The sequence below is a fragment of the Cyanistes caeruleus genome, chromosome 4, assembly GCF_971803275.1.
Source record: "Cyanistes caeruleus chromosome 4, bCyaCae1.hap1.1, whole genome shotgun sequence".
Lineage (NCBI taxonomy): Eukaryota > Metazoa > Chordata > Aves > Passeriformes > Paridae > Cyanistes > Cyanistes caeruleus.
The window spans coordinates 65,611-89,053 of NC_141704.1; the positions used below are offsets into that span (position 1 = coordinate 65,611).

Genomic DNA, 23,443 nt, shown 5'->3' on the forward strand with positions numbered 1-23,443 from the left:
TACCAATGGGGTAGAATGAGGAAATTAATTCAGAGTTTTTGGAGAAAACTTTTTAAAGCTCACAGTAGTAAAGCCAAGTAGTGTTGGGTAACAAAGGAAAAAAAACAAAACAAAACCAAAACCTGAATCACTTTTGGAGATTATTCTTGCTTTATACCACAACTGCTTGCTTTTATTGAAAAACACTAGGTGCAACACTCATACTGTATGAGAAACACTGAATTAGTCAAATGCCCAGAAAACCAAACACAACTGAAATACCAGCATTAACACAACAAAACTGCTGAATTAATTGCTCAAATATATAGCAAGCCTTGCTTAAAGGAGTGTCGCCATCAGCCTGGTTTAGTTTCCTCCCTTTGGAGCTGTAAAACAACTGACCTTCAACACCAGCACAAAAAAAGCCTTTTCTTACATATTTTAGCCCTGAACTTGCAACAACCCCCCACCAAACTAACAATTCACCACATATGGTTATTGAGTCGTTCCTGTCTTTGAGCACAAATCAAGCTAAAGCTATGGAGACAAGAAAAAGAAAAGTGACTTCATGCTGTTCTTTTGGAAATTACGGAATCACAGGGAGGTTTTTGATTTGCTTAGGAAAATGCATACCCAGTTTAGTAGATACTGAATAGCAGGGAAGGCAGGAGATAAATGCTTTGGTTTCAGAGACAAAAATTTAAATAAACCTTTCTATTAAACCACAAGTCTACAGGACTGGTCAGAAGACTTTATTAAGAAGAAAACCCCTGTTGTATCATCTTCAGGGACAGAAGAGGATCTCCTTGGCTGGGAGACAGCCTCAGTCAGCACTGCTCCCCCACAGGACAGGCCACCCACGGCTTTCAGCTCTCTCACAGCCTTTGAAATGTTCCCACAGATCCCAGAGGATTACAGGGCCAAGTTTCACGTTTGCCTTTCTCCCATAGTTCAAGATGTATTTCCTCTCAGACCTGCCTGTGCAGAGTAGCCACACGGGACTCAATCGTGGTCAGTCTTGTCTCCAGAGCATTCAGTATCATATCTACCTGCAAAAGAACCAGGGAAAGGCACTTGGTTACACACAGAATTTGACAACACAAAGAGCATGTGTGGACGTCAGAAAGGGCTCAAATCTGATCTCACATCACCAATTCTTTTCATATGATTCTTTCCCTGCTACTTTCATCCTTTGAAAGCTTACCCAGCTCTAACATTCACTGTCCACACAATAACTTTTGCCAGCCTTGGTAAGCGTCAAAGCCACACTCTCAGCGTTTGCTGGACAGCCTTCAGCTTCCTTACCCTATTTTGTCCCAACTCTTCCTACCTGCAGTCTCAAGATTTTAGGAGAGCAAAACATCAACCTGATTTATGATGTAGTATTTCAAGACAAAATTACAGCAAAAGCATTTAGTCCATTTCCATAAAAGGCAGAAGAAACATGACTAAAAGTGAACTGAAGATGCGGAGAAGTGAATCAGAACTAGCTAGAAACAATATATCAAATTACTGAGACATAAATAGGAACCTAATGTTGTGCTTGATAAACAGAAAATGCTAATTACCATGAAAATTGAAGGGAAAGTTACTGAAAATCTTGTGTAACACAAGATACCAGTGACATGAAGCAGTCCAGGACATGTTACAATGCACTGAATTGCTATGGGTGAAATAAGCTGTTCTGCAGAAACTATTGAAGCATATTAAGGTTTTACAGAGGTAATTTAAACAAAGAATGATATAAGGTTAAATCTCACCTTTTGCAGCACCTCTTGCAAGACAGCTCGACTTTCAAGAGAAAGCGGTTCCTCGTGAAGATCAGCTTGCTTCTCTGGGCTTCCTAAAATATAGCTGAGATGCCACAGTTCAGATCATGCACTTCCCACAAAAATCCAAACATGGCACTCCTCCAGAACCCTGAGAGACAGCCATGGATTCTGGGGCTACAGGATACAGTGAAAAATTGCACAGACACCAAGAACACTGCAGTGCTGGCTGGGAGAACCAGCATTACTCTCCAAGAAAGTGCTATAGGCTGCAACCAGGTTAGTGCTTTAGAGAATTTTACTACCATGGAAAAAACAAAGTATCATAGCTGTGGAATGAAGAAAATACCCCAAAACCACTGTCCAGAGTGTTGGAGTCTGAAATACAGAGCATGTGCCCTTGTTCCTGATACTTAGTTATAAGATCCAGAAAAACACTGAATTTCATATAATATGAAATTCATGAGCATGTTTTCATGGTGATATATGAGAACAAATGTTAAAGTTAGATGGAAAAAGCTAAAGGTGTAAGTGTGTAGATTAGAGAGTTTTCTTAAATCACTGGGTGAAAAAGTTAGTTTAGAGAACAGGAGACAGGATGGAGGATTTACGGTGCTGTCTCTTGTCCCTTCTTCTTTCTTCTTCATGTTCTTCTCATAGAGGTTTTTGGGTAGTAGTGAGTGATTAGATAGAGAATGCCACAGTGCAGCACAGAGGTGATGGGTCATTGGGGCATTAAGAAAAATAATACACGTGTCTGTTGTTAATTGGGTAAAAATAGGTATAAAGATAAAAGAACTGTGTATTTCGGGGCCATTTTGTGCATCAGACACAAAGTGTGCCACAAGGCCTTGTTTGTACCATCAGAAGAAATAAATGTACCAGATTGCAAAGATTAACCTTGTGCAGCCAGCCTGGAGAGACCTGTCAAGTTTTGTGATGACCTTTTAATAAACACGAGAAACAAGATTCTAACGAGCTTGAGAATTTTCTTCAAATCAAAAGAACTGAGATAAGCAGGGCTCCCCACGAGGGAGGATCTCAAAAGAATTCAGTCCAAAGGAGGCTAAGACATCTGGGAAGAGACAGAAAAATACAGAAGCGATACAGCAGAAACAGAGAAACAGAAAAAAGTGTTTTTAAAGAAAAGTTGCACAGAGTGCAAGGGTGCACATTTACAGCAATACAGCAAAATGAATGGGAACTTCAAAAAAAACCAGAAGACATTAAAAAAAGAGACAGTAAAACTAGTCCAGATGAACAATCACTGTCTATTAGAACAATGCTTGCATAAAAGAACTCTGGCATGGGGCCTTAATTCAGGATATAGTTACTGAAGAATACTTTAAGACCACTTTAAAGTGCTATAAGCCAACTAAACCCAAGCATGCTTTCATTTTCTAGGCAGATTTTAAGACAGCTGAGTGAGAGTCTCAAGCACAGACTCAGTTCTCAGATTTGCCTTCACCCACCTTAGCAAGGACAGAGCAGATGTGGCCAGTACAGGTCAGAGCCACGCCAAGTTCTGCCCGAGCCCCTCTGGCCACACTTCCTGCTGATAATGCTGACTCCTAACTAACTAACTGCTAACTCCAAGTTCCAGGCCTACTTGGAACTTGGTTTCTCTGCTCTTCCAATCAAATGAGAAGGAATCCTCCTGTGCCCTGGACCCGGTGATATTTTCGTGGCTGGAATGCAATTTCTCATACAAAAGGCAGACCCGGTTGTTTTGTTTTGCTTTGCTTTTTTTTCCTAGGATTTGCCTTACACAGGTGATTTTCCTCACAAGTGAGCACTATGATAACAACAGCAGCAATACAGAAAACCACTCTGGGACAGAACAGCGGAAAAAAAACACCTCTAGACTTTGAGGAGTGGCCTGAGTTCGATGCCTGGTGCATGAAGTGAAGCTGGCAGGCTGACCCATAAACATTCCGCATTTACCTTTCAATAGAGTCGATACTGAAACAAAACAAATCTCTTTTGTAGTCGAGATGCCTTGGGGTGCACCTGTAGATGCTGCCAAGTGTCCTCGAGCAGCCAGAGCAGAACAATGTTTCTACCACGCTGTAAGTAAGAAATAACATTTCTTCAGAAGAAAATAAAAGGAAGCACCTCTCTCCATCCATTTTCTAAAAATAATCATGCATTACAATTTTTTTAAGCATTCATTCTTGCTTGTGCAGTGTAAGTTATGAGCATTCATCTTTCAGCCTGAGTTTGCAACAGCCCCTCAGGCTGACTGACCTCAGCAAGACCATGAGAATCACTAAATTGTGGAAGGGACCTTAAAGCTCATCCCATTCCACCCCGTGCCACAGGCGGGAACACCTCCCACTGTCCCAGGGTGCTCCAAACTCTGTTCAACCCGGCCTTGGACACTTCCAGGGATCCAGGGGCAGCCACAGCTTCTCTGGGCAACCTGTGCCAGGACCTCTGCACCCTCACAGGGAAGGATTTCTTCCTGATATTTCATCTAAACCCGCCTTCCTTCATCCTAAGGCCATTCCCCTTGTCTGTCACGACACGTCCTTGTGAGAAGTCCCTCTCCCTTAGGCTATAAGCCGCTTGCACAGACCACCCCAAAGAAGAGTTCCAGGGGCTCTCGGGGGCACACGAGCACTCCGGGCCCTTTACCGGCCTTGTCCTCAGCACCTTTCCCGGGAACCCCCGACTCCCCCGGGACTGTGCCCAGCCAGCACCGGCGCTCACCATCCGCACTCGCCGGGGAGCTTGGAGATCTTCCGCTCCGGGTCCACGGCGACGCTCCCGGCCGCACCTGCAGCGGGAGGGAGGGAAGGAAGGAGGGAGGGATGGCGGCAGTGACCGCGGGGACGCGCCGGGGTAGCAGGGCTGGCACTCACTGCGCAGCAGGATGCAGCCGCTCTCCTCGTCATTGACCACCCAGCTCGTGGTGTCGCCCACGGGCCGCCTGCAGCCGGAGCACATGAACACCATGGGCATGGGGGCCGCGCCCGCCCGCCGCTCTCGCTGCTGCTGCTCGGGCCGGCCGCCGCCCGGCTCCAGCAGCGACAGCGAGTTCTCCAGCTCCGGGCACAGCTCCATCGTGTCCCGCCTGCCTGACGAGGGACCGGCAGCGGCCTCCGACACCACCTTCGAATCGCCCGCCGAGGAAGCGGCAGTGACGGCGGGACCGCCCCGGAACTGCTCCTGGGGCCCGCCCGCCCCGTCGAGGGCCGGCCCCGGAAGCGCCCCCGCGTGTCGGGGGCATTCCGAGCTCGTAAGGTCATGGAATCAATGCAAAGGATGTGGTTATTCCAGTACACCCTTTTCATATGAAGCGTTTTATCAAGTCACGCCTAATTCAGAGAACCTCCTGAGGCGGCAGGGACCCACAAGGATCATCCAGGACAGCCCGTGGCCCTGCCCAGGCCCCCCAACAACCCCAGCCCTGCATCCCTGGAGCGCTGTCCAAAGGCTCGCGGAGCTCCGGAAGCCTCGGTGCCGTGCCCATTCCCTGGGGAGCCTCGGCAGTGCCAGCACCCTCCGGGGAAGAACCTTTCCCTGATCTTCGACATGAACACCCCCTGGCAGAGCTCCAGCCCTTCCCTGGGTGCTGCCCCTGTCCAGGGAACAGGGACCGGAGCTGCCTCTCGGGAGGAGCTGCAGCCCCCGTGAGCTCTTCCCTCAGTCTCCCCCAGGCTGAATAGGCCAAATGCCCTCAACCACTCCTGGTGCGGCCCCTCCACACCCCAGCCCTTTCCATCCAGATACATTCAGAAATGTTTTTCAGCCCAGCTGTGCTCAGGAGCTCCCAGGAATAGTGCGTTGCTCTGGGAGAAGGGTTTGTGACCCAGCTGGCACTTTGTCTACCCTGTCCCTGGGTTATGGGACACCCATCTCACTTGAAAACACGCTGAGGAGTAACATGAGTGTCCATCAATGTTATAAATTGTCGTGACAAAATAGAAGGGACAATTTATATAATAATTAATGAAAGCCAATTTTTATTAACTCAGCAAGCAGTAAAGCAAGCAAAAACCCAGCTGGGGGCGAGCCAGAGGACACTTCCTATTAAGTGTCCCACACATGGCACGCACCTTGGCTGAGGAGGTTCCCTTTTTTATACAGTCCCTGCATTTGTGTCTTCCCAGATCACATCAGCGCCTGCGCCTCCTGTTGCTAGGGGTTCTTTCTCTGCTTCTTGATGGTCGTGGGTAGGCAATTTTCCTTAATAAGGAGATGTTCTACTTCCCCTTTGTGCAGTCAGATAGCATTTTCTTGCCTTCACAGCCGGCTTTGTAGTCATTGTGGTTAGGCATTTCTGCAATGTTAGCTTTTTAAAACAACCTTAGCAATCATATTTTATTTTAGTAATAATATTAAATTTGATTAACAAATAATAAAGATTTATTAGAGTGAAGAAGTGAGGACTGCATTTTCAGGGCTGCTCTTACATCTCTGCCACACATTAATATTCATTGCCACTAGCTTTTTTCAGTCCCGAGGCAGTCCTTGAGCTGCAGGACCCCAGAGTGATTGGCACAGGCATCAGTTGTGCAATTCTCTTTCTGAGGGCACTGAAGTACAGCGAAGCAAAGTAGTGGGTCGGAGTTCTGAGCTGGCTTGAAAGGCACCACGGACATGACTAACAGAACAAACTCCTCTGAGTATTTCTGGTCCTACGAATATTACTGGGATTACATAGATCCAATTCCCGTAGATGGAAGCAAGTTGAAGGTTAATAAATGTAAGTATTGTGGGGGAGTAGCTGCTAATCTACCTAGCACAGGGAAATTGTTGCATAGCTTGCCTCAGTGACCTGTCTTACATTTAATGAATTTTAGGACCTATGCTTAAAGTCGTTCTAATTTTGTCCATTTCAAGGTCATTTTTGTCTTGGGACGAAAGGGAACAAAAGGAAGGACACCCAGCTTCCAACACCAGGCTCCGTTGAAATCCTTGCAGGGCAGCAACTGGATGGTACTTTGAAGCTGATTAACTCCATAGCAGCTGTGAGAGATGTCTTGTTGCCAAGCCATCAACTGTGGCAAAATTGCTTTTCTTGGATTGTTGAGGCTTTTGCAGGTGTGCTTAGCTTACAGCCTCTTTACAGAGCATGCTGACCCCAACAGTAGACTGCCAAAGAAAACAAGGTGATAAATATTCCTGCTCGTTGAGCAAGAAGGATCACACAAAGGTCTGCAAGCATCTAGTAATTTGCTTTAAGATAAGGATACTGTTTAGAGAAGAACGAAAACAGTGTTATAAACTAGAGCTATAAGTTTGTATTCTGTTTTTAGATGCTTGGCAAAAACTATATAAGTAATGCAAGAGCAAGAAATAAAAGTCTCAGTTCCACATCACATTGGTGTGCTGTCTGATTCCTGCCTTAAGATTGGACTTAACATTGGATGAACCTGGTTCATTATATCTTAATTGTAATATTAATGCACACCTCCATCCCAAAGTTATCTGCCTCCAAGGTACGACCACCTCTCACTGGGCATGAACTCTATACTTTTTTTTACTGTATCTTTAGAAGTGAAATGAGAGATTTTTACACCAATCAGTAGCAAATATATGCATGACTAGCGTCACTCAAGCTTCACCTAAATGTAAAAAAATAGCATAAAAGTAAGCCAAGAATGGAGAAAAAGTTAGGGAAGGCTCCATCATAACTGCCGGGAGCATTCAATGGGCTGAATCTATCTTCTGCCCCTTAGGAAGGCCTGTTGGGTTAGAAATGCATTCTGCCTGTTGAATAGTTCTGTTGGGGACTTCAGCTTGTTGGTATATTGCTTTGAATAAGTTTTTGCAGTCAAAAATACACACAGATTGGCACCGACAGATACCATCACCAACAATCCCTGAAACTTAACCTGTCACAATTTTATATTTATAAAGCGTATAATTCCATAAACTGTTCCATAAAATTCCAAAGAGTGATTCCTTCACGGATGCTAGCAGTTGCCAGCAGCAGGTCACACAGTCATATAGGAAGTCCCACTGAAGAGTCATAAAGTGGGAAGACCTGCTGAGAGGTCTCCCTTATGCTGTTGGCCTATTCCCTGAATATCAGTCAAACTTTCCTCCAATCCAGAAGGACTGCTCAACGAAGGGTCCCTGTAACAGGATGCTGACAGACTCGTCAGGCACAAGGGTCTCAGCTTTCCTGGGGCACTGACAGACAAATTAAATACTAAGGGTCATGGAAATCTTCCCTTTTCACCTGACAGTTCTCCAACCACCAGGTTGTGATTCCTTGCAGAAGCTCTGAGACTGCAGATGTGCACATGCCAGTAGGGCATGGAGCATGAGCCTGCCTAGAAAACTGTTGGTGGCTACTCTAAACATAATCACTCACTCTCTCACAGTCAAATGATAGTACTTACTAAATCTCCTTACTAAATCTTCCCTTCAGTGAAAGCCCAGACAGTGTATTCAGAATAATACTGTGGTGGGTGGACCTTGGCTGGATGGCAGGTGCCCATCAAAGCCTCTCTTTCAATCGCTTCCCTCCTTAGCTGGATAAAATACAAAAAAGCTCATGAGCTGAGATAAGGACAGGGAGACATCACTCACTGATTACCATCACAGGCAAAAAAGAGAGAAATTAATTGAATTTATTACCAAAGTCAGAGTAGGATAATGAAAAGTAAAACAAATCTTTAAAACACTTTTCCCACATCCCTCTCTCCTTCCCAGTATTAACTTTATTCCCCATTCTCTCCCTCCTCCCCACCAGCAGTGCAAGAAGATAAGAATGGAGGTTATGGTCAGTTCATGCCACTGCTTCCCCCTCAGGAAGAGGAGTCCTTGTGCTGCTGCAGCATGAGATGCCTCCTACAGGAGACAGTTCTCCATTAATTTCTCCAGTATGGGTCCTTCTCATGGGATGTGGTTCTTCATGGGCTGTTCCAGTGGGAGGTGCCTTCCCTGGGGTCAGTCCTTCAGGAACTGCTCTAAAGTGGGTCCCCTGTGAGGTCACAAGTCTTACCAGGAACCTACTCTTCTCTCCTCAGGCCCACAGGTCCTTCCAGGACCTGTTCCAACACGGGGCTCTTCCACAGGCTGTGGGTGGATTTCTGCTTACCTCTTGCAGAGCTCCGTGTACTCCAGGAGGACAGCCTGCTTCACTATGGGCTGCATCATAGGCTGCAGGAAAATCTCAGCCCCAGTACCTGAAACACCTCCTCCCCCTCCTTCTTAGCTGACTCTGGAGTCTTCGGAGCTGTTTCTCTCACATATTCTCAGTCTTAACTTCTCTTGCTTCTGACTTTTCCTTCTTAAATGTGTTATCCCAGACATGTTACTAGCAAGGCTGGAGGTATTAGGCTTGGTCAGTGTCATCCTGGAGCCAGATGGGATTGTCTCTGCCAGACATGGGGGAAGCTTCCAGCAGCTTCTCAAAGAAGCCACTCCTGTAGCCTCCCTACTACCAAAACCTTGCCATGAAAACCAATACATATTTGAACATCACAGAAGCCTAAATATAAGCAAGAATAAGTCCAGTCTAAAGTTTTGTTACAGGTCTGCAAGTTCTTCTTCCTGAACAGGAAAAACATGCCAACTATGGCATAGGCACTCCATTGAACATTTCCTGCATTCTTCTTTCCTTCTGGTTCTCTTCCCAGATTCAAAGAAGCTTCTGATCATGACCTTATCTAATGAACAGTGAACAAGACACGGTTTGCTGAGCTTCTATCCATGCTGCATTACTCTTCCCATCATGTACAAAATCAGAGTAATTTACTGATCTAGAGTATTAGCTTCACTCCAGCATTCACATGAACAGCACAATTCACAATTCACCTTGGTGAGCTGCTTCTTTCAACTAGATTGTCTTCTCAATAACAAGAAGAAAGACCAATAAAGGACGTGTGAAGCAAAAATATTAGGGTCATCTTCAAATACTGTATTTATCGTACAGTCACAGAATGGATTGGGTAGAAAGGGACCTCAGAGACCATCTTGTTCCAGCCCCATGCCATGGGGTTAGATCAGGTTACTCCAAGCCTTGCTCAACATGGCCTTGAACATTCCCAGTGACTCAGTTGTATGAGAGGAGAATAAGTAGGACCATAAGTATATAAAAGATTTGATCTCTCAATTATTCTTCTACTTTGGGAAAATGAGTAGCATATTTTCTCTGGTTACAGAAGCTGCTCCAAACCGTTGACCTGTTTGCTAGAGCTCTTTGGTGACAGAAAGCTCAAATAGCTGGAGCAGATTTGTCACTATCAGACTGGTTTTTCTTTCAGTTCTTGTGATCTTACGACTAAAGCTGCTTCTTCAGAGACTACCAAATCCAAGCACACCTGGTATGGACAACCTTGCTGGTGTTTATGAACCAATACCATGACAAGAACAGTTCAAGTTACATTCTGATGATAGTTCTCTACACTAATAACAACTTGAAACTCTTCTTTTGTACATCAGAATATTTCCTCCACACTCCACCACCCAGTTCTGCTAGTGTTCTTCCAAACTTGGCATTACTTTTCATCCATTTCAAAGTGATAATCTGGGACACAGAATAAAAAGGAAATTTGTGCCCTGAAATTTGGCCTTTAAATTTTAGAAAGACAAGTCAAATACTGCCACCCAGATTGTTTTTCTGAACCTGCCCTGCGTTTATGTGGCTAAGCTTCAGTATTTGTACAGGAACATGCACTCAGATACACAGCAGTGTCTTTCTGTTCCTACTTCCATATTCATGTTTATGGAAATTTTGTTTTGAAAAATGCTGTCTCTCCTTCCGTGTGTTTCTACACCCTTCTGTCTATTGACACAGCATTTTCTCCCAGCTTGATTTATACACTATGCCGACGGTTGTTTATCATGGCCACAATGTGTGACAGGTCCAAACTCTTCATCATAACCTCCATGAACTCCTCATCTTTCCTTGCTCCCTCCACAAATTCATCCAGAGAAAGTTCACCTGTGTCAGACACAAATAAAAGGCATCACAATCCACACCTGACAGGAAAAGGAGTACAATAATCTAGCTTTAGAGACCACTTACTATATAGGCACTTTTCTAAAGCACTCTTCTAAAGACCTCAGAGAGTCTTCTTAAGCTTTTATGAAACATCCCCAGTATCCAGACAACACCTGCTTCCTTTTTTTTACCCCATACAAGGGAAGAGGTAAATAAGAAAGAACAATAGCAGTGGGTAGCTAAGGAGTGGGGTCATAGCATCCTTTTTTTTCTCAACCTGTCGTAACCTGCCCTACGCTTGCTGATTTTCAAGGATAAAGGAACTGACAGAAGGAGGCTGTGACAAGCAGAAACAAATTTTTCTGTCCTAGGCCAAAGAGCCCTTGTTCAGGGAAGCAGATCAGCAGAGCTATTCTGGAATAACAAAAGAGCCTGTCAGAAAGTAATAAGCACCTGAAGTAGCAAGGAAAGAGATACCAATCGGGGACACACAGGGACCACAGTGACACTTGACCAACTTTTGACTGAGCACTTCATATTCTTGCTGTGTTGCCTGCAGCAGATCCAGTGGAGAAACTCTTAACTTCAACATTAAATTCCAGTTCTTCCTTTCCATGCTAAAGTACTTAGGAGCAGCTGGGGCCATTTGTTAATATTTCCCACTTCTAACTGGCATGAGCTATACAGTAACATACAGAAAGGAAAACAAAACACCATTCCAAAACCCTACATTCCAAAAACCTACCAAACTCTTGTGAACAGAACAAAGCTAAGACTCAGTAGAGGGAAAAAAATCCTGATTATGTATCATGCCAGGAGAAAAATCCTTTTTGGTCCATGGAGAACGCATTACTGTCTGAGAATGCAAACAGAAAGAAAATATGAAGTGAAGAGGCCTAAAGTTCTACCAAGAAGGGAAAAACTGGATGTTACTCTATAGAAAAGAGGCTGCCTGAGCTGGATGACAAAGGCAGGAACCTTACCGTCGCCATTCACATCAATCCTGTTGAAGACTCGATTGGTGAACTCTTCTGCACTAGTTTCATGGTCACCACCATTAATAGCTCGAATAGCCTAAAATAAAAGAGCAAGAGTAAGAAGCTTCCTGACAACTCCCAGACTGATTCTACATGTCAGCATAGAGTCATAGTAAGACACTCATGCCTGGTACCTTCCCCATACAAATGAACCAGCATCATAGGAAAACAAAGCATAAATCATCAGGCCTTAGGGATGGCACTGAAGAGTGCAAAGGGAGCATAGCTCTGGATCACGGAATAAGCAGAAAAATCCAGAGGATTTGCCTAATTTTGCTTAGGTACAGTTTAGGTGCTGCAGAAATGGCAGAATCAGAATCCACCTAATTGATCCACTTTGGCTCACTCTGTGAACTTATGGTACACCAAGCCTCAGAAACACTGTCAAACACCCTCTGCACTTGACATTATGAAATTCCTTTGTTATATGTTGTGGTAATTTATTTCTATTCTTACTTTCACAATTTCCATTTATATATGGCTTCCTGTGTGTCTGGCTTCTCCCTAAAGCTCACTGGAAATTAATTTTCGTCATTAAGCCTTATCCACTTCTGTTTGCTACAATCCTTATTCATAACTACATAGCTCTTTTCTTTCAGTGCTAATATTTCCTTTGTTTAAAAATGTCCATGAAATATGTGATTTCAGAGCCTTTATACTGATTCTAAATATACTTATATACTGATATATACTGATATATACTGATATATCTATATATATATATGTATCAATATACTGATTCTAAGTACTATTCATTTTCTAGTTTTTACCCTTTGATATTTGGTAATTTTCTTCATTCTTTTTCAAATGCCATTTTACTGAAACTGATGCCATGTCAGCAATTTCCTAAGGTTACCAAAAAAGACACTGAACTACACCCACAAAATACAAAGGGCAATACATTTCTTGCCACCGGTTGTTGCCCACAGGACTTGTTTCTCAACAGCTCTGTCTTAACTGCTGTTGTCTGTTGCTTCACTGTAATGTCTGGGTATTTCTATTTCAAGTTACTATTAGGAGGCTGTATGTTACTACAGGTATTGATTTTGGTCAGGTCTCTTTGATACCCAGCTCTAAAATTCTTATCCATATGAGAATGCATTAATAACATCTTATTAGTGCTTTATCAAATCAGTTTTATGACATTTCATATTCAAAAATGTAATTTATTTAGGGTCATTGAATCTTTCCTGCATCTTGGAGGAAATATTTTGCAGCTCCTGCAAAATAACCTCAATTTGCAGCGTAATTAATTCTGAGAAATTTATAGTGATCTTCATGCTCATAATTCCGACCCCATCCACAATAGTTATTTGCATACAATCCTTTCCATTCTCAGTCATTGTTCTTCAGGCTATTTGCCAGAGTCAGAAATGTTTTATGATGTTGATATTTAGGAGCTGATTCTAAAAAATAAACTGTGAGTAGCTCTCCAACTTCTCATGAGGAAAAGGACATATTAAAGACATATTGCAGAGATAGCAACTGACAGTCACAGGGTCTGAAACCTTGGAAAGTGCAATTTATGTCACAGTTAGCGAAAACAATTTTATGGTTATCTGTGCTGCAACATAAGCTGTGGTGATATTCTGTCAAGTCTGCTTATTGCATTTTATGGTGATGGGGAATTCTGCTCAGAGAAGGAAGGATGTTAAAGGTCTCATCCATGATCATCCATGTGGGAAACAGCAAAGGTCTTACTTGTGTGATTTGTCTTTAAGGAAAGAGGCGAGAACACAGACCCCTGGAGATTCACCTTAATGATGTTGAGCAGTTCATGTCGATCAATGCAGCCATTGCCATCTACATCATAGAGCTTGAAATACCACCGCAATTTCTGCTCCATCTTCCCTCGGAGAACGAGGCTGAGGGCAGCGACATATTCCATGAAATCAATATATCCATCCTGTCAGAAAAAAAAACCAAAATTGTGACAGGAATAAACTGAATGATTGCATGCTCTTAAGTTATTTCATCTTACTGGTCTTTAGATTCACAGCTGAATGAGAAAGGCCAACAGATGGCACAGAGACTTGGACTTAGGCAAAATCTTTAGTGCAGAGACATATTATTTCTCTATCCACTAAATACCCAAGTTCCTAAAGTTATGATCTATTACATAGTGGCTCCCTTATGCACACCATCTGTAGTGAAGTAACCTGCCACTCCTCGTTGTCAGCATGAACAAAGCCCCCTCTGTGCACCAAAGCTGACTGCCTTTGGCTTGCTGGGAGAGAATATTGAGCCCAGCTCATGGGCTGCAAGTTTCCTGTACTAGTCTGCTCTGCCTTTGTGGGAAACTGCTGTTCCAGTAAGCCATAGATCTCTTCTCCATTCTGTGGAAAATAAAGTGACTGGGGATATTTTGTGAAATACACAGAGTATGATTTGACCACTGGAAAAATGTTCAGTATTTAGGTTTTTAATATTTCATTTCTTGACTCTACAAAGAAAGTAAAAAAATCTCTTGTTTCTTTTGCAAGAAAAATGCCAGTTAGTAAAGGTTCTTTAGCCCTAAATTTAAAGCTGACTAAAATTTTGAAGCAGTTAAAAACAAACTGCAAATAAAACACATATCTAGGTAAAAGTTTCTGGATAACCACAACAAATAACAGAGCAAAAAAATGAAACTTTAATTTCTTGAGGTATTTAATCAAAGTCAGATGCCTTTCTGAAATGGATGTAAATAAACATATGTAAAACGTGGATGCAGGTGATCTAGCAGAGCACTGCTGTTTTACAGTAAGGATCACCACATTTGAAATGTTCACTCAGGGTGGGAAGAAGGGCATGACAGGCTGAGAGAGTTACAGCTGGTCAGCCTGGAGAACAGCTGGTTCCAGGGAGACTTTGATGCCCCTTCCAGTACTTAAAGGGGGCTTAGAAGAAGGCTGGAGGGGTACTTTGGACAAGAGCATGTAGTGATAGGACAAGAAAAATGGCCCTGAGCTGAAGGTGGGCAGATTTAGATTAGGTGTTGGAAAGGAATTTCTGACTTTGAGGGTGGGCAGGCCTTGGCACAGGTTGCCCTGAGGAGCTGTGTCTGCCCCTGGATCCCTGGCAGTGTCCAAGGCCAGGCTGGACGGAGCTTGGAGCAGCCTGGGACAGTGGAAGGTGGCCCTGCCCATGATGGGGACGGCACTGGGTGGTCATTAAAAGTCCCTTCCACCCAGACCATTCCATGTCTCTATGACTGTGCTGCCCCTCCTGCCATGCCCAGCACACAGAACCAGCCCCTCTGTGACAGCGGCTCTGGGCCAGGGGCACTGTGAGCACCACAAAGGCTGTGGGTGCTGTGGCGCTGGCTGCACTGGAGGCGACACCTCGGTTCTGGCTGCTGCCACCTGCACTGGCACCAATGGCTTTTCTGTGGGTTCTCATCCTGCTGGCCCTGGCCTGGCCCGTGGGAGGCAACTGGGACACCTGCAGGTCAGTGGCCCCACTTAGGGGGTTCCCTTTAGGGGCCCCACATGTTCCCCACACCCACACCACAGTGTTCCAGCCTCACTCCCTGGCCAGTGCCCAGGTACTGGCACAATCTGTGTGCAGGGCTGCCACAGAACAGAAGGACAGATGTGCCCCTCAGGCATCCCAGGTCTTTCTGCCACTCAGAACTGGGCTGGAAGGGACAACAGGGGACTTTCAGCCTGAGTAGAGCAGCCACTGAGCAAAACAGTGATGGCTTTTTGTTACAGAAGGACCTGTGGGCTCCGGCCCATGGCTTCTGACCACAGCTCTGCAGTTCCCGACTATGGCTCCGTGGCTTCTGCTGCTGGCACGTCCCATGTCATGGGTAGCACCAGTGTCCAGCCAGGGGCCTGGCCCGGCATTGTCAGCATCCAGGCCACCTGGGCGAACGGCACGTGGCACATGTGCACCGGTGTCCTCCTCAGCTCCCAGTGGGTGCTCACGGTCGCACACTGCTTCGCCAGGGGCGGGTAAGAAACAGCAGGGACAGAGATGTCCCCAGAGCACAGCCAGGTGCCCAGGTGACAGCACCGCGTGCCACTTTCATCCCGGCTCGCTCCTCTCTGCTTCGCTGTCCGCCTTGGGAAGCAGAAGGCAGGGAAATGCTGGGCCACTGCCAGCCCGTGGCTCCGCTCCCTGTCACCCCTGTCTCCATCCGCTCTCTAGGGACATCTCCACGTGGGAGGTGGTGTTGGGGGCCATAGATCTGACTCAGCTGGGCCCTGAGGCTGAGGTGAGACACATCCAGAGGCTCCTGGTACACCGGCACTACGTGCCTGCCACGGCGAGGAATGACATCGCCCTGCTGGAGCTGGAGCAGCCCGTGGAGTGCAGCGACTACATCCAGCTGGGCTGCGTGCCCGACGCCTCGCTCAGGGTCTCGGAGCTGAAATCCTGCTACATCGCCGGCTGGAACTTTGCCAGAGGTGAGTTCCCATGCAGGATGTGCGCCCTGAGGGAGAGCTGGGCATGCCAGGGCCACAGGCTGGGCACCCTGGGGACATGGACTGGCCACAGCCAGAGTCCAGCTGCGGGATGGCAGCAGGGCCGGGGCTCGGAGCAGCCCGGCCTGGGGGAAGGGGTCCATGCCTGGGGGGGCAGGGGGCTGTGGCAGGGTCATGGAACTGGATGAACTTTAAGGTCCTTTCCCACCCAAACAATTCCACGACTGTGAAGCTTCTGGAGAGATGGGTCTGGCCCCTTCCCCAGAGCCAACAGCAGGGACGCAGCTGGACGAGTCACTTGGAGGCAAAGCCAGTCCCAGGGAAGGGGCTGAGCCAGACCAGGGGAAGCAGTTCACCCCAGGCAGGGGAGGGGATGGGCACCGACCTGCTGGGGGCTCATTCCCTTCTGTGCCCACAGCTCAGGGAACAGGCATGGTGCTGCAGGAGTCCAAGGTCCACCTCATGGACACGGAGCTCTGCAACAGCAGCCGGTGGTATGCGGGGACCATCCACCCCCGCAACCTGTGTGCTGGGTACCCGCAGGGCAGCATCGACACCTGCCAGGTAGGAGTGTGTGATGAGTCCCTCAGTCCCCAGCAGAACAGGAACCCCTCATCCCCCAAACACAGCCCAGCACAAGCCGGGCCTGGCCTGGCACTCTGCCACCCTTGGGTCTCTACCACTGCCTGGGCTGCCCTTCCTTTCCCCATCTGAGCATCCCTGCCCTATATCCTGGGGATGCCCTTCTCTTCTTCACCTGTTGGTCCCCTTGTCCCCAAGGCCCAGTCCTGCGCACAAAGCCCATTCAGTGCCCCCAGAAAACCCGAAGTTCAGATGTGACCCTGGAACATCTGTCCTCCACACATCTGGGACCCACCTGCAGAGATGGGAGAGCCCCCGAGCTGCTCCCAGCTCAGGGCCTGGAGGCTCTGGACCCTGAGCTGAACCTTCCCAGGCTGGGAATGTGGACCTGGCAGAGGCTGGGAGAGAGGAGCCAACCCTGGGATGGGAGAGAGGAGAAAAGCCTGGGGATGGGAGAGAGGAGATAACCCTGGGGATGGGAGAGAGGAGAAAAGCCTGGGATGGGAGAGAGGAGAAAACCCTGGGATGGGAGAGAGGAGAAAACCCTGGGATGGGAGAGAGGAGCCAGCCCTGGGATGGGAGAGAGGAGCCAGCCCTGGGATGGGAGAGAGGAGGTGGCCCTGGGGATGGCAGCAGCCCACCACAGCCTCTGAGCCTTCTCTCCTGGCACAGGGGGACAGTGGGGGTCCCCTCGTCTGCAAGGACAACAGAGCCGACTACTTCTGGCTTGTGGGAATGAACAGCTGGGGAAAAGGCTGTGACAGAGCCAGGCACCCCGGGGTCTACACCTCCACTCAGCACTTCTACAACTGGATCCTGCTCCAGACGGGCCTGAGCCCAGCAGAAAGAGCCGGTCCAGCACCGGAGCCAGTTGTCACCTTGGCCCCTGAGCAGAGTCTGGAACCAGAGGAACCAGAAGAACCAGAGGAACCAGAGGAACACATCCGCTTGACCCCCGAGTACAGCCAGCGACCAGTGGTGACATCCTCGGGCACGTCACTTCCCGTGATGTTCCCACACCAGATCCTGGTGCAATTCTGGAATCTGCTGCAGGAGTTCCTGCAGTTTCTGAAGGACAAAGAAGCTTGAGCAGCAACAGGATGAGCAGGACCCAGGGCTACAGTGGACCACAGCATTTCCTGCCAGGCCAAAGGTAGCCTTGGGCCAGAGGCTTCTCTGTCCTGCCCACGCTGCTGCGCTGCGGCCACACCGATGCTGACGTGACTGAAGTGTTGAAGTAAAGTTTCTGCATTCATCATTAACCGTGTTTTTGGCCCTGCTCAGTGCACCCACAAGCTCAGAGAGTCCCTGCTCTGTCTGTCCATCTGCTGTGCTGTTCACATTCATTCTTCAGCCCAGAGAGGGCTCCATGGAAATCTCAGTGCCCCTTCCAGTGCCTGAAGCAGGTTATAATAATGGGGGGGAAGTGGCTTTTTGCATGGGCAGGTTGCACAGGACAAGGAGGAATGGTTTCAATCTAGAGGAGGGGAGATTTGGATGAGGTGTTGAGAAGGAGTTTTTACCCAGGGGGTGATGAGGCCCTGGCCCCTGAAGTGTCCAAGGCCAGGTTGGATGGAGCTTGGAGGAACCTGACATAGTGGAAGGTGTCCCTGCCCATGGGAGGTGGTGGAATGAGATGGCCCTTAAGGTCCCTTCCAACCCAAACCATTCTACAATTCTACAATTGCAACTCATAAAAGAAGAACATTGAAAATTTATCCTATTTGTCATCATCAAAGTTCTCAAAATCTGAAGGTCCAGAAGGCAGACAATTCCATCCATCATGTCTGTATTACGACAGGGTGGATTTTCCTCTGTTCCTTGTTCCTTGCCCTTGTTCATTAAAAGCGATTAAGTGACTAGCTGTTAGCAGACTTAAGATTAACTGATGTAGATCCATTGCCACTAGTTGCCACACTCTTACTTCGTTCCTCTTGTGATCACTGTCACTTTTTTTAGGTGATAGCTTTTAATCTTTTCTGACCAAGTTTGAATTTGAGAATCTTCTTGTAACATTGTTTACTGGAAAACATAGGGCTCACAGGAAAAATTTGGAATGCTCAACATCCTTGAATAAATTTTAAAGTCATTAAACATCCCAAGAAGGGAGAAAGGTGAAATGAAACAAAAACTTGTGCAAAAGCTGTTAAGGTTTTGCTTTCACTTATGAAACTGCTTCTCATCAGTCTTACTCTCCTAGTCACAGAGGACTTTGGGATGAGAGAAGATATTCTTTGAGGTCTGTAGTCATTTCCAGTCATCTACCACAAGACCTCAGCTACCGTAAGGGGGCCTGCCTGCTCCTCTCTTTAAGAATTTTGTAATATTCCTAAGCATTCCTTAGCTCCTTATACTGTCTCACATGTCCAAAATAACATTCTTTGTTGGTCCCTAAGCTTTCATTCTTCAAGACTAACTCTGTGATTTCCTGCCTGGTTCTCATGGCTCTGTGACTGGATCCTCCTTGACTCCATTCCAGAGCCTTGGAGCAGAGAGTATATCTGAATTTTCCCAGGATGCTATAAACCCAGTTTTCTTTGTCATTAAGAATACAGGCTTTCAATCATAGGCTGAAATACATATGGATAAAAAGCAGGCAAGAGTGAGGGCCATTGCATGCTTAAAGGAATTATGGGGGCTCCTGTTTTCTACCAGCAGTCACTCATCACAATGAGGAACAATACACACCCCCTCACTCTCATGCTGCACCTTCCAGCACTGAGGAGAGCCACAAACATTGTCTGCCCATGTAGTGTTAATTTCAGCTGCCAAATACCTGGAAATTACTCCTATGTGAATACTATAATGATTTCTATTGTGTCTGATTCCTGTGGTCTCCACAATCTCATACAGCTATGTTTTTGAATAATAAGAACATGTAAGAAGAATAGTGAAATTAGCATTTTGCTAGTTAAACAAGGCCATGTCAAATAATAGGCAATAAGGAATTTTCAAAATTCAAAGATGAACTTGCATGAGGGAGTTAGATAATCAGGAGTACTGTTTATGTCATCTATGTTACTACCTGTACACATTAATTTGCTCCTTACATTTAGGTATTTACATCAGCATCCCTTGGCATCTTTCCACACCAATGTTTGCAAGAGAAAAATGTTTCCAAGAGGATATTTATGTTCTTTATGTTTGCAAGAGAAAGACAAAGACTCTGAAACTGCAGGAGTTGGATCACTTCTAAGCAGCACGAGACAGTTAATTCCTTGCCGGAGAACTCACCTTGTTCATATCAAACGTGCGGAACATCTGCTCAATGTACTTATTGGCCTCTGGATCCAGCCCTCGGAGCCCAAAGAACTGCTTAAATTCATGCTCTGTCAGCTGTCCAGAAGGACACTCTGTCATGAATTTCTTGTACCAGTGGTGGATCTCGACAGCCTGTAGATCATCCACTGTGGAGCTGCTGTTGTTTCCCATATGTACCTGTGGTCAGAAGGATGATGATACAGGAATGATCCTCTTTCTCCTGCGGCTCTCAGAGCACTGCCTGTTCGCTCCTGTCCATGCTCAACACTAATGTCAGTTACGTGAGGGATCTAACTTTCCACAAGCCAATTATAAATGTTAATCTTCTTGGAGGCTGATCCACAAACCAGAAACCTTCAATGATACAAACAGTCTTCTTAGAATGGAAAGGAGGTGCAAGATAATCTAGCAAATCACTTCTATTTTAGAAGCTAAAGCAGAAAGGGTGAGAAGGTTAATCAGACACTGGTATTGGGAGCTATATTGGATTGGTAGACTACTCTATTTTTAACCTTGATATAATTATACATGAAGATAAGAGGAAATGCCCACAAGATGTGGGCTGTGAGGTTAAGTAAAGATCTGATCCTCTAAGTGGATTTGAGAGTCTGTTTTCTCAAATAGACATGTTGAGTAACGGAGTGTGTAGGGCCAGTAACTGTTACAGAAGTGGCCCAGTACAAGAGTGAGGTTATGTGGGAAAAAGCTCACCTCAATGCACACAAAGGAGCACAGAGGAACAAGGCTGGGGGGAGGGGGGGACCCAAATGTTCCCCTAGTTTGGCAAATCCAAGAACCACCATCGAAGTGCAGTCAACCTATGAAAGGCTCAGCTGTACAGAGGGGAAGGGGCAAAGAGAGACAAGCACAGGCTGGGGAACACAAATCACCGAGTAAGAGAAATAAAGGCCCTCTCCCAGCTCTTTCTAAATACGTCTCAGAGGAGCTATCAGTCCCATGGGCCTAGAGGTGGCACCCATGATGAGTCAGGGGGAGAGGTTGTGGAGCACCCTACAAACTGAGTACTGACTAGGGGCACAGAAAATGCTAGGAGGTCCAGGGCAAGAGCATTTGGGGACAAGACTCACAACAGGATGTTTAGGGGAGGAACAGAAGGTGTGGAAAGGGATGGGTCTAGGTAGTTTGGGAATGAACAAACATAAGAAAATGGAGGCAAGGGAAATAGAAGGGGCTGGTTGCATGTAGAATGGTGCTAATCAGTATGAATGTCTATCTGTGTCTTCTGCCTGGTAATCACAGTCTTTCTTGTTTTCTAACACTTCTACCTCTTTTTTTTGTCCAGCTCCACAGTACTGTGCTCTGGGCATATGTATGCATGCGGATTTAAGTGCCCACAATGGGATTGAGCGAGACCATGTCAGTCTACGATCATTAGTAAATATCAAGACAGATTAGCCAGCAAATAGGCCAAGTAGTTTGTGAAACAGGTGTGTGTGTATGTCTGTATTAGTGAGACAACTGGAGTAGTTGACTATTAGACTGAAGGTAGAGGGTTGAGGGTCTGTGTTTCTCTGTGCAGGAGACAGCTGCATCCTGAGCACCTCATCACATGTACTGGAGTGTACACAGTGTACACGTCTGTTTGTAGGTTGTTGTGTACAATGGAATCTGTACCAGTGGTGGGGTTGTGCACCTCAGAGGGTCTGGCATGTCCAAGGCATCGAGAGGCAGCTGCTGGGTAGGCTGAATGTCTAAGTGCACACACTCTGTGTGCTTCCCACTGATGGACCTTCACAGAATCACATAATGGTTTTGGCTGCAAGAGTCCTTAAAGATCATCTATTTACATCTCTCTCCATGGACAGAAACACCTTCCCCTAAAGCAGGTAACTGGAGTCTAGGCTCCTTTGCCGGCTATGCTCCCTTTGATAGAGCCCAGGCTACAATCAGCTGTGAGTGCACATTGCTGGCCCATACTCAGTTTTTCATTCCCTAAGACCCCCAAGTCCTTCTCCAAAGGACTGCTCTGGATTCACTTGTCACCCAGCCTGTACCCATGCTGGCGATTGCACTTGGCCTTGTTGAACTTCATGAGGTTGGCATGGACCGTTCTCTCTAGCCTGTCCAGATCCTTCTGGATGCCCTATCCCTTCCATATAGAGTATCAGTCACACCATTTTACATCCACATTTAAAGCCAAAATTTATTTTTAGTATAATAGAAAATTTAACAGTCTGACTTGAGAGTCATAATAAATCTACATCTAATAACAGAAAAGCAAAAAAAAATAATTAATGTAGTCAAGTACTTATATACAAGAAAAAAGCTGCACTAGTAGCAATAATACAATTAAAGCTGCAACACATGCACTTTGTTTCTGTGCTTTCCCTGGTGTTACACTGACCTGCCTGCTGCTCTTCTGGATATTAAGATCTGTGGTTCACTCAGATGTTTGCAGAGGAGGAGGGGAGAGTCATGGGAAGTTGTCAGCATCTGAGTCCTTCACTGGGAGGAATGTGATATTCTTGTGCATAGTTTCCCCATCCTCTTTTTTTAATTTTTTTTTCCCTTTCTTCTCTTTCCTTCCACTTAGTCACATAGGTATATGTTAAGAGTTGTAAATATCTCATTCTACCAATAACTGTTTGCTATTACTACCAATAATACCATGGCTGTACCACGCAAAGATAGATAAGTAAAATAAATTAACCACAGATACCTGGAGAAATTGCTCTCACACCTAAAGTGAACAAAGGGAAGAGAACAAAGTGAACAAAGCTGCGGGCAGGGTATGAAAAATGCAGAGCACACTTGTCAAGCCTTGGTTCTGAGGCCCTGTGAACAGGGACAGAGCCTGTGGCCATACTGGGGCAGCGCTCGTGGTGCCACCAGAAATAGAAATACAGTGCATCTGAGTGCACAGTGAGGGTGGCCAGGAGGTGAGGAAACTGTGCTGCTCAGGCTTCCTGAAATCCTCCCCTACATCTGGCTGGGGGCAACTCTGGAACCAGACCAGGAAGTGAGCGGATGAAAGGTTCTGAAAAGGAAAACGAAAAACTGGACAGGGGCTGGCAGTGTGCACATCCCCAGCAGCATTGGCAGCAGCTGAGGGGAAGAACTCTGTCCCTCTGCCCCACTCGGCTGACACCCCACTTGCAGAGCTTTCTCCAGTCCTGGGACCCTCAGAACAAGACAGATTTGGAGCTGCTGAGGCAGTCCAGAGGAGGCCACAGAGCTGCTCCAACGGCTGGAGACAGGTTGGGGAGCTGAGGGTGCTCAGCATGGAGGAGAAGGCGGCCCTGGAGAGACCTTATTGCAGCCTATCAGCGTGCAGACGGAGCTTCGAAGAAAGACAGAAAAATATTCTTATGCCAAGAACAGTAGTGCCAGAGCAAGGGACAACAGTCGCCACGTGCACGAGCGCAACCTCAGCTGGACATATCCGGTAGCTCTCGAGGCCGGGTTGAACGGGGTGGGACAGAGGGGTGAGACTGGATCATCCTTAAAGGGCCGCTCAGACCAAACCACTGGCCGCCA

At 46.5% G+C, this 23,443-nt stretch overlaps 3 protein-coding genes and 1 long non-coding RNA gene across 4 annotated transcripts; 2 read left to right on the plus strand and 2 right to left on the minus strand.

The window, feature by feature from the left end:
* Window positions 1-131: 131 nt before the first annotated feature.
* LOC111923202 (protein Mis18-alpha-like) lies at window positions 132-5,417 on the minus strand. Its single transcript, XM_023918884.2, has 5 exons — window positions 4,613-5,417; window positions 4,461-4,527; window positions 3,693-3,815; window positions 1,740-1,833; window positions 132-1,028 (listed from the first exon to the last, which is right to left on the minus strand). Exons 1-5 carry the CDS (start codon window positions 4,812-4,814, stop codon window positions 948-950), a joined length of 567 nt encoding a protein of 188 aa, XP_023774652.1. The 5' UTR covers window positions 4,815-5,417; the 3' UTR covers window positions 132-947.
* On the plus strand, window positions 4,665-7,075 carry LOC147653352 (uncharacterized). Its single transcript, XR_015286001.1, has 2 exons — window positions 4,665-6,459; window positions 6,597-7,075. It is a non-coding gene; the product is annotated as an uncharacterized LOC147653352 (long non-coding RNA).
* Window positions 5,694-20,588, minus strand: LOC111923203 (guanylyl cyclase-activating protein 1-like). Its single transcript, XM_023918885.2, has 4 exons — window positions 19,919-20,588; window positions 13,447-13,596; window positions 11,637-11,727; window positions 5,694-10,653 (listed from the first exon to the last, which is right to left on the minus strand). Exons 1-4 carry the CDS (start codon window positions 20,114-20,116, stop codon window positions 10,526-10,528), a joined length of 567 nt encoding a protein of 188 aa, XP_023774653.1. The 5' UTR covers window positions 20,117-20,588; the 3' UTR covers window positions 5,694-10,525.
* Window positions 14,427-17,946, plus strand: LOC111923201 (acrosin-like). Its single transcript, XM_023918883.2, has 5 exons — window positions 14,427-15,119; window positions 15,386-15,628; window positions 15,825-16,084; window positions 16,521-16,666; window positions 17,357-17,946. Exons 1-5 carry the CDS (start codon window positions 15,049-15,051, stop codon window positions 17,771-17,773), a joined length of 1,137 nt encoding a protein of 378 aa, XP_023774651.2. The 5' UTR covers window positions 14,427-15,048; the 3' UTR covers window positions 17,774-17,946.
* Window positions 20,589-23,443: the final 2,855 nt, after the last annotated feature.